The sequence below is a fragment of the Grampus griseus genome, assembly GCF_964374135.1.
Source record: "Grampus griseus genome assembly, chromosome: 17".
In the NCBI taxonomy this organism is placed as follows: Eukaryota; Metazoa; Chordata; class Mammalia; order Artiodactyla; family Delphinidae; genus Grampus; species Grampus griseus.
This window is the reverse complement of record NC_139011.1, coordinates 57,314,797-57,329,867: the sequence shown is the minus strand read 5'-3', so window position 1 is coordinate 57,329,867 and position 15,071 is coordinate 57,314,797. Positions and strand designations below refer to the sequence as shown.

Here is a 15,071-nt window from a genome sequence, read left to right as displayed (position 1 = left end):
CTTCAATCTCTCTCTGTATTTGTAATAGGGATGAGAGGCATCAGACAACAAGGGATTAAGTGTGTTGCCCACAGTAGCAGAGCAATCACAATGCCCTTCCTCTTTGTTCCATGAGAGACAGTAACAGGCATTTTGGCCTATATCTCTTATGTTTGTTGATGTGTTTTAACCACGAAAGGATTGTTTCCACTTGTCAACTGAAAAAAATGCACAACCTAAATGTTGAGAATTACGTTTTATTTGGTGGAGTTTCTGAGGACTTAAGCCTGGAAGACAGCCTCTCCAATAGCTCTGAGGGACTGCTCCAAAGAGGGAATGAAGGAGTCAGCATATAGAGGAATTTTTACAACAAAAACCAGATAGAGCACCAGAAGACTACTGTTAATTAAAGAAAACCAGACATCTCAAGTTAACAAAGTTAACGCTTTTCTATATATGGGAAGACGCAAGGGTCTGGGACCACACCTTTGATACGGGCCTTAACTATCTAGGGCCAGTATTTTGCTTTTTTCCATCCTGAATCCCCTCCGGCGCACAGTCAGGGCGCTGCTGTGGCTGAGGCCTTGATGGTTGCAGCATCCTTTGTTTACTGATGTGGTGGGGACATTTTTCATCTACACACTCATCACATCAAAGAGTGTGCTTAAAAGTTAAGTTTTGGGTAATGCCTCTGGTATAAAAACAATTTAAGTACCTGAGTATTTAGTACTATAGTGCCAATTTCCTTCTGATATTTCTATAGCATGGTTGACTATGATAATCTAAAAATTAGTATTCTGGCACTGAGTCCTGGCTATTATTACCATATTCTATACAAAAATGGACGAAACCTGCCAAACTAGCACATTAAGAAGGCAAGTCCAAACACGTAGGAACTGCTTCTCCAGGAGGAGGGGCAGCGGGCCGCGCTAAGTGTCTGGAAGCCAGCACTTGCTTTGCTGAGCAAATGACGCGCCCAGCTGCCCTCAGAATGTGAATGTTTGCTGAGCAGTAGAGCCTCAGGTGTGTGACCTACCGGCCCTTAGTGGCACAACTGCATGGCCTGAGTCGCTCAGTATTAAAATGGTACCACAAGGAAAACTGGGATGACCCTAAAATTAGGGGAGGAACTTGAAAGGGCTACAGTGCAAGGGAGTAAATGTCCTGAGTCACGCGGGGAGATGACAAAGCAAGCTGAGGTTTCAGTTTGTTAGGGAAGGTACAAGAGCTAGTGTCTTGGAATAGTTCAGGGGACTGTAGCCTCTACTCTTAATCCCTTGAGGAGAGTGAGCCAGGTGTGGACCTATTTCACAAGGTCTAGAGTGAGAAGGATCTGGACAGGCATTCTGGTTCTGCCACTCTGCAAACTTTCCCTGCCATATCTCTCTTTCAGAAAGTTGGGATAATATTCTTCAGCAAAAATCTAGCGGAGATCAGTTAATGGATATAAAGGAGCCAGGAAGTACAGCATCCAGCAAGGAGACACTCAGTAAATGGACTTTATCTCCACCAAGTTGGCTACCCTCTCTGTGTGGCAACTTCCTCACCTCATCCCAGCTCACTCCCACAGAAACCCAGGAGCACCAAGTAAGATACTGCGACAAGCACACTTTGAAAAGTATGACGTTCTACATACAAACACAGGGAATTATTATGATTAAAGGTGAAGAGGAGAAGCACTGGAATCTAAAGACTTGGGAGCCTGAGGGGAAACTGAAAATATAAAACATACTTGAATGAGAACATTTAATAGCAGTGGCAGTCACTTAAGCTGATACCTGCTACAGAATCTGAGTTTGGAAAACCAACTTCTTGGGACATCTCCATCCACCCAGCACTTTCTGATAAAATGGTCTAACTCAACACAGGTATACACCCATCCTGAGGCCCCATTTGGTCCGGGAGTGGCCTGAGGGTGGGGAGAACGGGTTGTCTCAGGAGGGTGTGGGATGAGGGTTTGCCCCATCTGCGAGCAGTGACTAGTGAGGCAAAGAAGTTTATCAATCGATCAATCAAACTACCGATCAATCAATTCCTGCCATTGGAGCGGAGCGAAGGCTAATCGATTCTTTGGGGGTGTTTTGAATGGAAGAGGGGCGGCAGCTTGACGTGGGATCTGTGGGCCGGGTCCGCCGGTAGCCCCTCTGGCTTCCTGGGCGTAAGGAGGCGCGGGAACGTGCAGGGGCTGGCGTCCGGTGTGGTGTGGGGCGCGCCGGGCGAGTCCCTGCTTGCAGGAGGCGCCGGAGGAGTCCTCGCGGCCGGGGCAGGTGGAGCGGGTTTGCCTGTCTGGACCCCCGGAGCGAGACCCGGAGGCGGAGTGCCGGGCGGGCGAGGCGCTCCTCTCATTGGCCGCCGGGCGCCGCCCTGCGCGCGCTCCGCCTTTATAAAGCAGCCGCGGTGGACTGGCGTCCGCACGCCAGGTTCCCGGCGCCCGACCCTCCTTCGCTTTCTCTGCACGCTCGCCCGCCCGCGCCCACCATGGCCACCATTCAGCAGCTGGTAGGAAGATGGTGCTTAGTAGAGAGCAAAGGCTTTGACGAATACATGAAGGAAGTAGGTGAGGTTCCCCAGCATGCGGCGCTGCAACGTGGCACGTGTATGTCTATCTGTCCCTAGGTCCCCTTCGGCGTGCTGGGCTCAGAGGCTGGGCATGCTTGGCTGCCTATCGCCGACCCCGTTATCCTCTTCCACCTCCGTCACGGGCGAGCGGCGGGGAGAGCGTGGGCCTCTCGGTCTGCCCCGCTCTCTGCTGCTTTCCCCTGGGCGCCACCGCACTTGCTCCCTGCCTTTAGCGCGCTCACCCCCCTCCCACCCCCAACTTCACTTCTTTCGACCCCTCCAGGCAGCCCTCTTAACTTTACCTATTTTTTTTCCTCCACTACTCGTCCTCCCTAATCCTGACCCCGTCCTCCCACTCGCACTCACTCCGTCGTGGCCGCACCCACTCGCCTTGCCCACCCTGCCGCATCTTTGTTCCTAGATGGCGCGCGGGGTCCCCTCCCTCTTCTCCACGGGGACGCGGTTTCTAGCAGAAATCCTTTAGAGGGTCTGAACCGGGCTACTGCTTCAGCTTCCATTCCGCTCTCGGCTGCATTTCCCTTACCCGCAGGTCCCCCACCCGCCCTCTCCGGGTGCGCCGGGCCCTTTGGGTTGGCACGGCTCCCCGGGGGGCATCGGGGCATCCTCGCCTCCGCGCCCCAGAGCGGCGCTCGGAGGCGTGGCACTGGCGGCGCTGTACTGTTGGCGGGTGGCCTGTGGGAGGAGCGCAGTGAGGTTGACTGTGCCTGGGGATGGGGAGGCAGTGCGCCGCGGCCCTGGCCTCTGCATCTAGAGGGTGGAGGGCAGAGAGGCTTTGTTGGGAAACCGCGATCAGAAACTGCCGGTCCCTCCTGCGGCTGCTTTCCTACCACATCCAAGATGGCTGTGGCTTTGCAGAAGGCACTTGACTTATTAAAAGCCTTCCAAGGAAGGATGAGTCTCTGTAGGAAGATTCAAGTTGTCACTCAAAATAGTGCTGAATTTTCTCCTGTCTTTTTCCTGAGCCGGTGACAACGATTGCATGCTGGTTGAAACACTGGGTAGATTGGCAAACAAAGATGAACCTTTGTCACAGGCCCCTAGGAAGTGGGATGGTGAAGCATGGCAAAGATCCTATCTGAGACAACTGCTGGGACTGGGGGACGCTTTAGAAGTCTCCCTCCCACAAATGTTGACATGACTGCTTTCTGGTGCACAAGTCGCTACAAAGACCTAGGCCCTGAGGTACTTCAGAAACACACCTTCACTAACCTTTATGCAAGACAGCGGCTGCTTAAGGCTGGTTCTGTGGTGACTCTTGAGTGTCTTTACGAGCCTGTGAGTAAAGCCACCTAACGTTCTCAAATCAAAGAAACACATTTGTGTCTGTTCACATGTGTGAGGACCGGAGAAGGCTGTTTCCCTGCCCACTGAAAGCGAATGTGTTTATCAGATGGCTGGTTTCCAGAGTTCTGGAGTCATGAAGGTTGTCAAGGCTCAATTCATTAGAGAGCAGTCAAGGTGTAGGAAAAGCAGAGCCTTTTATTTGTCCAAAGTGGGAATATCTAATGACTCTAACAAAACAAGGCACCAGCCTTGAGCTGGCAAAAGAGAAGTCTTCACGGGGACATTTCAAGCCTGGCTGAGTGTTCATCATCAAGTCAGTTCCTCTGTCTAGGCTGTAATCTCCTCATCTGTGAAACCGAGATTTCGCCTAGAACTAAGTTTCCTACTAAATGTTAACGTTAAGGGGAAATACACAGATTATAAATTAAATATATCAATACAGTAATTGAGTTACACAGCTCTGAAATAGTTACTCTGTTTGAGGGTAAGATTTTTCCTGTTTGTTAGCGTTATGATTGTGCAGTTAACTCTTAAAACTTTGTGTAATTGGCGTATCTCAGGATCAATGTTGATTCTGTATAGTCTGCTAATCAAATATTTATCAGGGACCTTGTATGTGCCAGACTGTGTGCTGGAGTCATAGAATACAATGGTTGGCAGAATTGAGGAAATTGTAGAAGTTCGGATATCTTCCCTAACTTTCTGAAAGCCAGCAGAGCGTGGTGGCTGAGCTATTTGGAGGCCCACGGCCTGCCTGCATTGTTGGTTCGCAGCCCCCTCCCTCCCTAGCTGAATGAGCTTGAGTGAATTACATCAGTGCCTCACCTTCTCATCTGTAAAATGGAGACAGTGTATCCACCTTCCACAAGGTTGTCATAAGGCTGCCATGAATAATATATGTCAAGTATGAACACATGGTGAGCACTGGATATGTGTTCACGGTGGTTATTGATAAGTGAATAGGTGAAAATATGCACAGCATAGTGATTACAATTGAATTGCTGCTTTTATTATGTAAACTATAACTTTGGTCTTCCTGTTGTTTAACACGATATAACATTCTACAGGAGTGGGGCTAGCTCTGCGAAAAATGGGTGCAATAGCTAAACCGGACTGTATCATCACTTCCGACGGCAAAAACCTCACCATAAAAACTGAGACCACTTTGAAAACAACACAGTTTTCCTGCATCCTGGGAGAGAAGTTTGAAGAGACTACAGCTGATGGCAGAAAAACTCAGGTCAGTCCTAACTTATAATATCACAGAAGCTTCTAGAATGATAGATTCTATTAATAACAGTCTTACTGCTTCCAGGCAAGAACTTAATGAAAAAGTCACAAGTTGTTTTATGAATTGAGTTGTGACAAATTAGTGAAAGTACCAGCTTCACAACATAGTCTATTTTGTAAAAATAGTTGAAGGGACACGAGAAAGAGTGCGTATCTCTTATGTGCATCTAGATTGAAAAGCGTAAACTGTGTTACGAATGAAATCAGTATGGGCTAATGAAGTAGACTCGGAAGGGAAAAGATGAAAAAATGTTGGTTAAGGAGGTTATGAGTCACAGAAACTCTCTTTTATTGTACTTTGGAAGATTAAAAAGTATACTTTATTTTGGCAGACTGTCTGCAACTTTACAGATGGCGCATTGGTTCAACGTCAGGAATGGGATGGAAAGGAAAGCATAATAACAAGAAAAGTGGAAGACGGAAAATTAGTGGTGGTAAGTGTCTGACATCTTCTATTTTATTGGGCTTCTTGTTTGAACTCGTAGTTCACATAAGTGTTCTATATCACTGATCATGAGCAGAACTAGGTTTGGAAAGGAAAAAACTGCAAAGTAACAAGGTAAATACAAAACACTAATAACTAAGAAAGCCCTTTGTAGAGATAGAGAAGTGAGATGATGTACTAGAGGATGTAGCAGGAGCTGGGTTTAGTCCATGCTCTGCTGCTACATTTACAGTTCAGGCACACTTCAGAGATATTGCAGGTTGGATTCCAGACCACCGCAATAAACTGAGTATCACAATAAAGTGAGTCATGTGAATTTTTTGGTTTCCCAGTGCATATAATTTATGTTTATACTATTATGTTAAGTGTGCAATAGCTTATGTCTGAAAAAACAATATACATACCTCAATTAAAAAAATACTTTAGGGCTTCCCTGGTGGCGCAGTGGTTGAGAGCCCGTCTGCCGATGCAGGGGACACGAGTTCGTGCCCCGGTCCGGGAGGATCCCACATGCCGCGGAGCGGCTGGGTCCGTGAGCCATGGCCGCTGAGCCTACGTGTCCAGAGCCTGTGCTCCGCAACGGGAGAGGCCACAACAGTGAGAGGCCTGCGTACTGCAAAAAACAAACAAACAAACAAAAAAAAAAACTTTATTGCTAATAACTGCCCCCAAATTACAATAGTAATACCAAAGATCACTAATCACTGATCACCAAAACCAATATAATAATAATGAAAAAGTTTGAAATATTGTGAGAATTACTAACATGTGACACAGAGACAGGAAGTGAGCAAATGATGTTGGAAAAATGGCGCCAATAGACTTGCTCAATGCAGCGTTGCCACAAACCTTCAATTTGTAAAAAAATGTCTATATATTCTTAGGCATACGTTTTTCTGCTTCTTTAATATGAGGAATAGTGTTTGCTGAGACTGAATGAATAGTTTAGATATTGCAAATCAGTATTTAGTTTACAGTTAAGCATATGCACGTCATAAGCAAAATAACAGGTTCTAGCTTTTCAAACCCAGGAATCCTAAAGTGCATTTTCTTCGTCTATGAAGTAGATTACAACGTTTTGTAGGACTGTGGTCCTAGCATTTAACTATCACCATTGCCCTGTGATGTAAGACTAACCTGACTCTTCTAATATCACTCTTTCTCCTAGGTATGTGTCATGAACAATGTCACCTGTACTCGGGTCTATGAAAAAGTAGAGTAAAACTTTCATCATCATTTTGGATAGGAAGCTGAGAGGATGAACAAGCTCAGTTCAATGAGCAAATCTCCATACTTCTTTTTTTTTCATTACTGTGTTCAATTATCTTTATCACAAACATTTTACTTTAACTATTTCAAAGTGTTGGTTTAATTAGGATCATCTCTTTGGTTAGTAAATAAATCTGTTTGTGCTATACCAGTTTTGCATGTTTTTTTAAGCTTTATAGGAATTTAGTGATGAGTTTTAACATTTATGAATGGAATAAATTCTGGGGTAGCCTTGAGGTTACCATATTGAGATTATATTTTAGTAATTTATATGTAGAACTACTTCTGTGGCAAATAAACTACCAATCATTAATCTTGCCCTATGCTATTTGAACTTTGTATCAACTCAAGAATCTTAAATTTGTGACAGAGACTGTTCTCGTTGAAAAATAGCTACATAAATAAACTTTATAATTTAAATATTAGAATAAAGGTTAAATCATACTGTTAATAGTGTGCTTATAACTATTACTCAGGAATTCTGAGCCAGAAATTCATTTAATAAACTTTCTGAGGACCTACCATGTGCCAGGCAGTCTTCCAGAGGTTAAGGTATATCTGAACACAAGGACAAGTCATTGCACTTGACAAGAAACACTCATCTTTGAAAGTACATAGTGTGCTCATTAACAAAAGCCGTAAAAGTAATTGAGCTCTGAATGAAATACTTGTGTGTATATATAAAGAATAACTAGAATTCTAGTGGCTCCTGTCCAATTTCTCAAGCCAAATAACAACTATCTGCAATTCACATTTGGAGAAATTCCTATAGGCACTGGGCTAAAACTATGTACATGATCCTCAGAGCAATACTTAGGGGAGCTAGTAACATCATCTATGTGCTGCAAATAAGAAAATAGGTTTTTGACTACCTAACTTGTTCAAGGACATAGGAAGCAGGAGAGTTGGAGTGGGAACCTACAACTCATGGAGTCCACTCATGACTGGTCAATCATTCTACAGCACTGCCTCTTCTCAGTGGTATAAAGATCCTGAGTTTAAAGTACCTAAATGTAATAACTGAGACTTTTCTGAAACTACTCTCTAGGCACTAAAATATTAGCTGGCAAGAATCTTTAATTACTGAGAGCTAGCAGTCAATGAAAGAGTTGGACTCACTGATACCCTAGCTCTGTGTTGTCCAATATATAGCTGTAGCCCCAGGTGGCTGATGAGCACTGGGTAAGTAAAATACACATAAGATTTAAAGAACTTTATACCAAAAAAAAAAAAAAAAAAAGGAAAACACCTCTGATTTTTTTTTATATTGATTACATGTTGAAATCATATTTTTGGATACAGTTGGTTACCTAAATATTGTATATTAATCAAATTAATTTTACCTGTTGCTTGTCTTTTTTAATGTGGCTAGGGAATATTTAAAAATTACATGTGCTAAAAAAAATTACATGTGCTGGCCTTTTTTTGAGGGGGGGGGTCCATATTTTTAGTTGGACAGTGCTGGTCTAGACTTCCTTTTCTATTTGAATTTCATCTTGTTTATTTTCATCTCCATACTAGAGTTCCTCTTTCATCCCCCTTTTCCACTTCTAATAATAGTGTCCATTTATATGACTCCCTGAACCGAACACTGGGCCAAGTACTTTTAAGAGTTTTATAATTCTCAGAACCACCCTAAATGATGTGTATTAACAATTGTTTTCTGCATTACTTAGATGAGGAAACTAAGTCTCAGGGTCTAGGTAATGATACCGAGCCATACAGCTAGTACGAGTCAGAACAGATTGGAGCACAAGTTCATCTGACTAAAACCTGTGCAACCAGCACCATGTTCTAATGTCTGTATTGCTTCAGTTTATGGACAGTGGAGTATTACTAGAGGAAGGGTAGGCCCATGTTTCTTCCGTGGGGGGAGTTGTTGACATTTTGGGTGAGAGAACTTTTCTTCATTGTGCTGAGCTGTGGCAAGTCGGTGTCCTAAGATCATTGCCACAAAATGCCCATGGCACCCATCAGTCTACCCCAAACACCCTATACATTTCCAGATGTCTTCTAAGGGTATGGTAGCATACCAAGTTGAGAACCACTGGGTAGAACAAGAACAAATGTAGCTCAGCTTCATCTTATCTAGTGTCAATCAAGCCCTTCTTTCTGCTAAGCAATCCTTTAACATCAGTTCACCCCTTAACAAAAGGTATAAACTAGTGCCTTTATTGAATATTTTTATTTTCCCTTAACTGGTAGTATGTTGGAATGTATTCTGTTTAGTTCTACAACACACTGCATGTGTTGGGAGTTTCACTCCCCGAGTTTCACCCAGGTCTATCAGATCTCCTGTTTTCTTCTCTAGGCTTCAACACTTTATTGCCGATAACTTATTGGACATTTCCCTATAGATGTCACATTTAATTTCAAACTGGTTTAATCTCTCTAAAATTTAGTGTGATGATTTAAGTGTTGGGGCTTTGGAAGCAGACAATACTGGAATCCAATTCTGGCTCTCTACCCTTTTAAGAATTGTGTGACTTAGGGCAGGGTTACTTAACTCCTCTGAACTCTAGTTATACCCTTTGTAAAAGACACAGACCTACTAGAGAACGGACTTGAGGATATGGGGAGGGGGAAGGGTGAGCTGTGACAAAGCGAGAGAGAGGCATGGACATATATACACTACCAAACGTAAGGTTGATAGCTAGTGGGAAGCAGCCGCACAGCACAGGGAGATCAGCTCGGTGCTTTGTGACCAGCTAGATGGGTGGGATAGGGAGGGTGGGAGGGAGGGAGATGCAAGAGGGAAGAGGTATGGGAACATATGTATATGTATAACTGATTCAGTTTGTTATAAAGCAGAAACTAACCATTGTAAAGCAATTATACCCCAATAAAGATGTTAAAAAAAAAAAAAAAGATACAACATTGCCTAAGTTGTAGCACTTCGCATAGGGCCCAGCACAGAGTAAAGTCTTAATGTCTCTCCAGTACTGCCCAACAGAACTTTCTGCAGTGATGGAAATGCATGTATCATCTGAACTATTCAACACATCGGCACTAACCCCGTCTAGGTGGGTATGGAAGCACTTTAAACACGGCGAGTGCAACTGAGGAATTGAATTTTAAATTTTATTTAATTTTCATTAATTAAAATGTAAATTTAAATACCCACATATGGTCAGTAGCTGCTGATTTGGACAGCACAGGATGGTAACCTCATGTTTTCCAAAATCAGCCTTCTTATTTTGATTCCAAACCTACTCCTCTTGTGGTATTTGTTCATCTCAATCCATGGGAATGTTAATTTTCTAGTTCTCTAGCTAAATGCTTTGGAGTCATCTTTAATTCCTTTCTTTCTTTCCCATGCTATAGCTAATCCACTAGCAAATGATTTCAGCTTTACTTTCAGAAAGTATCTAGAATTCAAGTACTTCTTACCTCTTCCACAGATACCACCGTGATTCAGACTCCACTGTTCTCTCTCCCTTGATCTCCCTGTTTGCATTTTTATTCTTCCAGAGCTATCATTTTAAAATACACGTTTAAATATGTCACTCCTCTGGTGAGAATCCTCCACTGGCTTCTCATTTCATTCAGGGTAGAAGCCAAAATATTTGCAGAGGTCTTATGTGATCTTGCCTTCTGGTTGTTTTCTCCTTTCACTCTCTTAGCAAATATTCCCTTCCAGTAGACCATTGTTGACACAGCTATGCTCCTGCCTCAGGGCCTTTGCACCTATTGTTGCCGCTGCCTGGAACAATCTACCTTCTGAAATCCGCTGCCCAGGCTTTCTCTGCTTTCTCACTTCCTTAAAGGAAGTCTCTTCTCAAATGTCACCCTAGCAGTGAGTCATCCCCAGAGTGTATATTTGCTACCACCCCTCCTGCATACTCTGTATTCCCCTATGCTGCCCTTGCCCTTATCACTAGTCCTGCCTAACTATATGTCTACTTGGTTTTTCGGTTAAAAAAAAATTTTTTTTTGTGGTTATTATCTGTCTCTCTCCCTGGAAAGTAAGCTTTGTTTTTATCATGTTCTCTATCACTCACCTAGGAAACAACCTAGCACATAGAAGATGCTCAATAAATATCTGTTAAATGAATAAATTCATTAATAAATTAATGGCTCTTCTGTGGCTATTTAACATATTTTAATATTATTTAAGACCCTTTATGATTTTGCTTCAGTTTATGTTATTTTTTTAAACCATATTTCTTACCTTTGTACAAATCATTCAACTGAATTAGGTCATTTACTTAGCCCAGAGGTAGTGTACTTGATGACTGTAGAATATGAATGTTTGAAATAGGAAGTAAGGAACTCAGTCTAGTTTCTGAACTGGCACGCTGTGACACTCTGCCTCACCAAGAACTAGGCTGCCCGATTGTGAGCAACATTTAAAACTTATTTTACTGCAGCTGAGTATTCTGCCAACAGGCAATGTCTGTCAAACAGAACTTGACCTGAGTTGTTTGTGGAGCGTGGTCCAGATTAGATACAATCTACCACAAGTCAAATGGTTTAACATAAGTCAAGTTCTCACCAAAGAAAAATGTACAGGCAAGAGATGACTTAACTTTCAGATTATGTCCTTGAGTGCTGCGAGGGCATTGACTGTTCTCTTCAAGCAGAATGAGTGCCTAAGGATGCAGGGTTATTGGCGCATCACACCTGTGAGGTCTTTCTAGGCAATATGTGGCTTTGCTCTGTGCTAGTATAATTATGTTTCATTTATTGCTAATTTAGCGGTTTCTTGAGTCTTAATCTCGTCAACAGTTTTCTCAAAACTCCGGTATTTGAAATTATGCTAGGACCATAAAATGATGGAGAGCCATGTTTTTAGCACCTAGATTTTAGTTTTGCTAGCTCAGCTGAGGCTCTTACTCAATTCTTTCTGCTTATTAATTAATGATTATTAATGTTGTACTTAAAATTCACTTTTTTCTATTTTTTTTAAAATTGGGGTATAATTGCTTACAGAGAAGTGAATCAGCTATATGTATACATATATTCCTTCTTTTTTGGATTTCCTTCCCATTTAGGTCACCACAGAGCACTGAGTAGAGTTCCCTGTGCTATACAACAGGTTCTCATTAGTTATCTATTTTAGGCATAGTAGTGTATATATGTCAATCCCAATCTCCCACTTCATCCCACCCCCTCCTCTCCACCCTTGGTGTTTATACGTTTGTTCTCTACATCTGTGTCTCTATTAAAATGGTACAGATGAACCTATTAGCAAAGTAAAATTCACTTTTTAGTTTATGAGAATAATTATAGATTTCCCCTGGGTTCCCTGTACTCACTGTTCTTCTTTTTTCTTGTTGCCCTCTTAGAATTCACTGCTGTTTGGTGGGTCACATGTGATGTGGGTTAGTAGGAAGAACTGATGAAGATGGTGAAGTGGTTTAAAAAGCTGAGTGACACATGTTTTGAAATATTGTGAAAGGCAGGGTGGGATGACACATCACTGGTCCCACAGCAACTGGAAAATAACTTGTCTTATGACATCTGGTCTGTCAGGCTCTTGTCACCAGATTATATGTGGACATTTACTTAGGAACAAGTCCATCTCCTCACAGGCTCCTCCTCCCACACTGCACGCTTTGAAAATGTATGAAAAGGAAATAACAATACTTTTCACAGAGCACTTTTTAAAAGTGCTTGTGACGCATGATATGAGGAACGAGATAGAGCAGGGCCAGGGTCCTTTTCATGGAACTGGCATCCTGGTGAGAAAAGATAGAATACACACAGTTAAACCAAGTGGCATAGAGTGATAAATGCAGCAAGAAAAAAAATGAAACCAAGTAGTATGAGAAAGAGTGAGTAGGGTTGAAGACACTTTATATGGGATGGCCAGGAATGCTTCTCAGGGGAGGTATTGTTTGAACCCAAACCTGAATCAGGAGCAGAAGGTAGGCAAGTAACGTCTGGCGGCATAGTGTTCCAGGCAGAGGAGGGCAACTGCAAAAACCCTTTGTGGAGCGGACAGGGGGCAGAGTGACAGAAGCTGATGGACAGAGAAGCAATGAGGGACAAGATGTAGTCTGATATCTGAGTAGGAAGCAGAGCCTGTGGGACCTGGTACTTCTAGTTGGGGATTTGGGTTTGTCTGAAGGTCAAGGGAAACCATGGAGGGTCTCAAGTAGGAAATGCCAGAGCACTTTAAAAAATACCCTAGTTTCACTCTCAGTAATGGAAAACTTGATATTTGGAAATTCTTCTTACTAAAAACAACTGAAAATACTGGAATATATATATATATTTAAATTTCCTTAAAGTGACAAAGAGCTAATAAAATACTGAGAAATTACTTGGCATAGATCTGGGAATCCAGAGATACAAGTTCAGCTAATAGGGCTGGTTTTGCCCTGAAGTATTTATTTGTGGATCCAGAAGAAGTGGCTGAGAGGCTGAGCTGTACTTTTGGCAACAAAGAGAACAATTGACCTTTGTCTGATGGTAGACAGGCTGATTTCATCTTCCATTGTCTTAGAAAAAGAGTTCCTAATGGTTGAAAATTTTGTTACAAGGATGTTCATCAAAGTGCTATTTATATCGGCAGAAAATTGGAAGGCACATAACTTTCTAGAAATGGAGGGCTGATTAATCATGATGTGTCCATACAATAAAACACTAACAGGCATTTAAAAAAGTAAAAAGACTAACAAAAACTTGGAAGAAGCCTCATAATATGCTCTAAGGTGAAAAAAAATCCTGACTATAAAATATTATGTAGGGGAGTTTAAGATTGACATATACATACTACTATTTTTAAAATAGATAACCAACACAGACTTACTGTATAGCACAGGGAACTCTGCTCAATATTCTGTAATAACCTAAACAGGAAAGAGTTTGAAAAAGAATAGATATATGTATATGTATAACTGAATCACTTTGCTGTACACCTGAAACTAACACAACATTGTTAATCAACTATAGTCTAATATAAAATAAAACATTTTAAAATTATGTACACATCCCATTTGTGTAACATTATGTGCATACATGTAGGAAAATATACAAAAATGTTAACAGTGGTTATCTCTTGGGATTGGGGTGATGTTTAATTTCTTATTTACTTGCTTATATATCTGTAATAAGAAAAATGCAAAAACCTAATGCAAATTGCTCTGTATTTTTAATGATAAATAAATAGTATATTAGAAGATACTGCAGAAAAGTACAAATAAGAAAATAAATAGTCCTGGAAGCCTCACTTCCGTAGAAAATCAATATTAGTATTTGGTTATGAGGCATTGAAATAATTCTTTATAAATTTATGTGCATATAGACCCCAAACATTTTATAATGTTTGGGATCATAAAACACAGTATTCTGTTGGCTTACTTTTTTTTTTTAAACTCAAACAAATATAGATTCACATTTTTTAAACCTCACAGTATTTAACTTTACTTCAACTCAATTTTTTATTTTATCAATTTTCTATTGATAAATGTTTAAGTTTTTGAAAGTTTCAGTTATGAACAATGGTTCGATGAACATTCATATACATTAAAGTAATACAATCATTAAAAAACGTTTACAATAGCATTTACCCTTTAGATAGGTCCCCACAGCATTTACTCAGCCTTCCTTAAAACACAGGCCAAGTAGTTGCCAGGCTGCAAACAAAGCTAACCTCACAAAGTGGTAGAGTGCTGTAGCACGTGATTAAGGAAACTTCTACCCTACAAAATATTTGGCCCCCAAGATGCAATTTAACTGTTTTAGCAAGGAGCACATCTTTTCCTTTATACAATTAAAGATCTAGAGCGAGGGAATTGTTGGTTCTAAAGTCATCCTTTTTGAAAAGTTAAAGTTATTTATGATGGGCAGTTTTGCTCTTTCTCATTTGCTGGGCTTTACACAAGGCCATGATGTTCACTTGGGCATAATTCCAAGGGCCTCCATTCTCATTCTCATCTTAGTGGATGGCTCTAGGTTGTATGAAAATTATGGGGCATGCCACCGAGACCCTAGTATTCAGTTTAGTTTGTTTTTTGCTTGGTTATTTTTTTGGTTTATTGAATTCTCCAACCAGACCATTACTAACAGAAATACATGAGAAAAAAATCCCAGGAATATGTTTCAGGGTTTCAGAACAGTAGTAGTGAAAATAGTGTTTACACAGAAGTTCAGAAAAGTTACATATAAGAGAATAAAGACTTTTTTCATAATTTAGACAGAGTTGGTTTGAAAAAGGTTTTCAGCAAATCACATAACCAAATATAGAAATGAAGGTTGCTAACTCAGGCTATTGCAC

General features: G+C 41.5%; 1 protein-coding gene across 1 annotated transcript; it reads left to right on the top strand.

Moving 5' to 3' along the window:
• Nucleotides 1–2,396: 2,396 nt before the first annotated feature.
• FABP5 (fatty acid binding protein 5) lies at nt 2,397–6,995 on the top strand. Its single transcript, XM_082674861.1, has 4 exons — nt 2,397–2,536; nt 4,911–5,083; nt 5,466–5,567; nt 6,747–6,995. Exons 1-4 carry the CDS (start codon nt 2,458–2,460, stop codon nt 6,798–6,800), a joined length of 408 nt encoding a protein of 135 aa, XP_082530987.1. The 5' UTR covers nt 2,397–2,457; the 3' UTR covers nt 6,801–6,995.
• Nucleotides 6,996–15,071: the final 8,076 nt, after the last annotated feature.

Bases quoted from the DNA above. Each gene is read 5' to 3' on its own strand.
- FABP5 (XM_082674861.1), top strand. From the start codon at position 2,458: ATGGCCACCATTCAGCAGCTGGTAGGAAGATGGTGCTTAGTAGAGAGC. The intron at 5,084-5,465 runs GTCAGTCCTAAC...TTATTTTGGCAG, and splicing joins CTGATGGCAGAAAAACTCAG to ACTGTCTGCAACTTTACAGA. The intron at 5,568-6,746 runs GTAAGTGTCTGA...TCTTTCTCCTAG, and splicing joins AAGACGGAAAATTAGTGGTG to GTATGTGTCATGAACAATGT.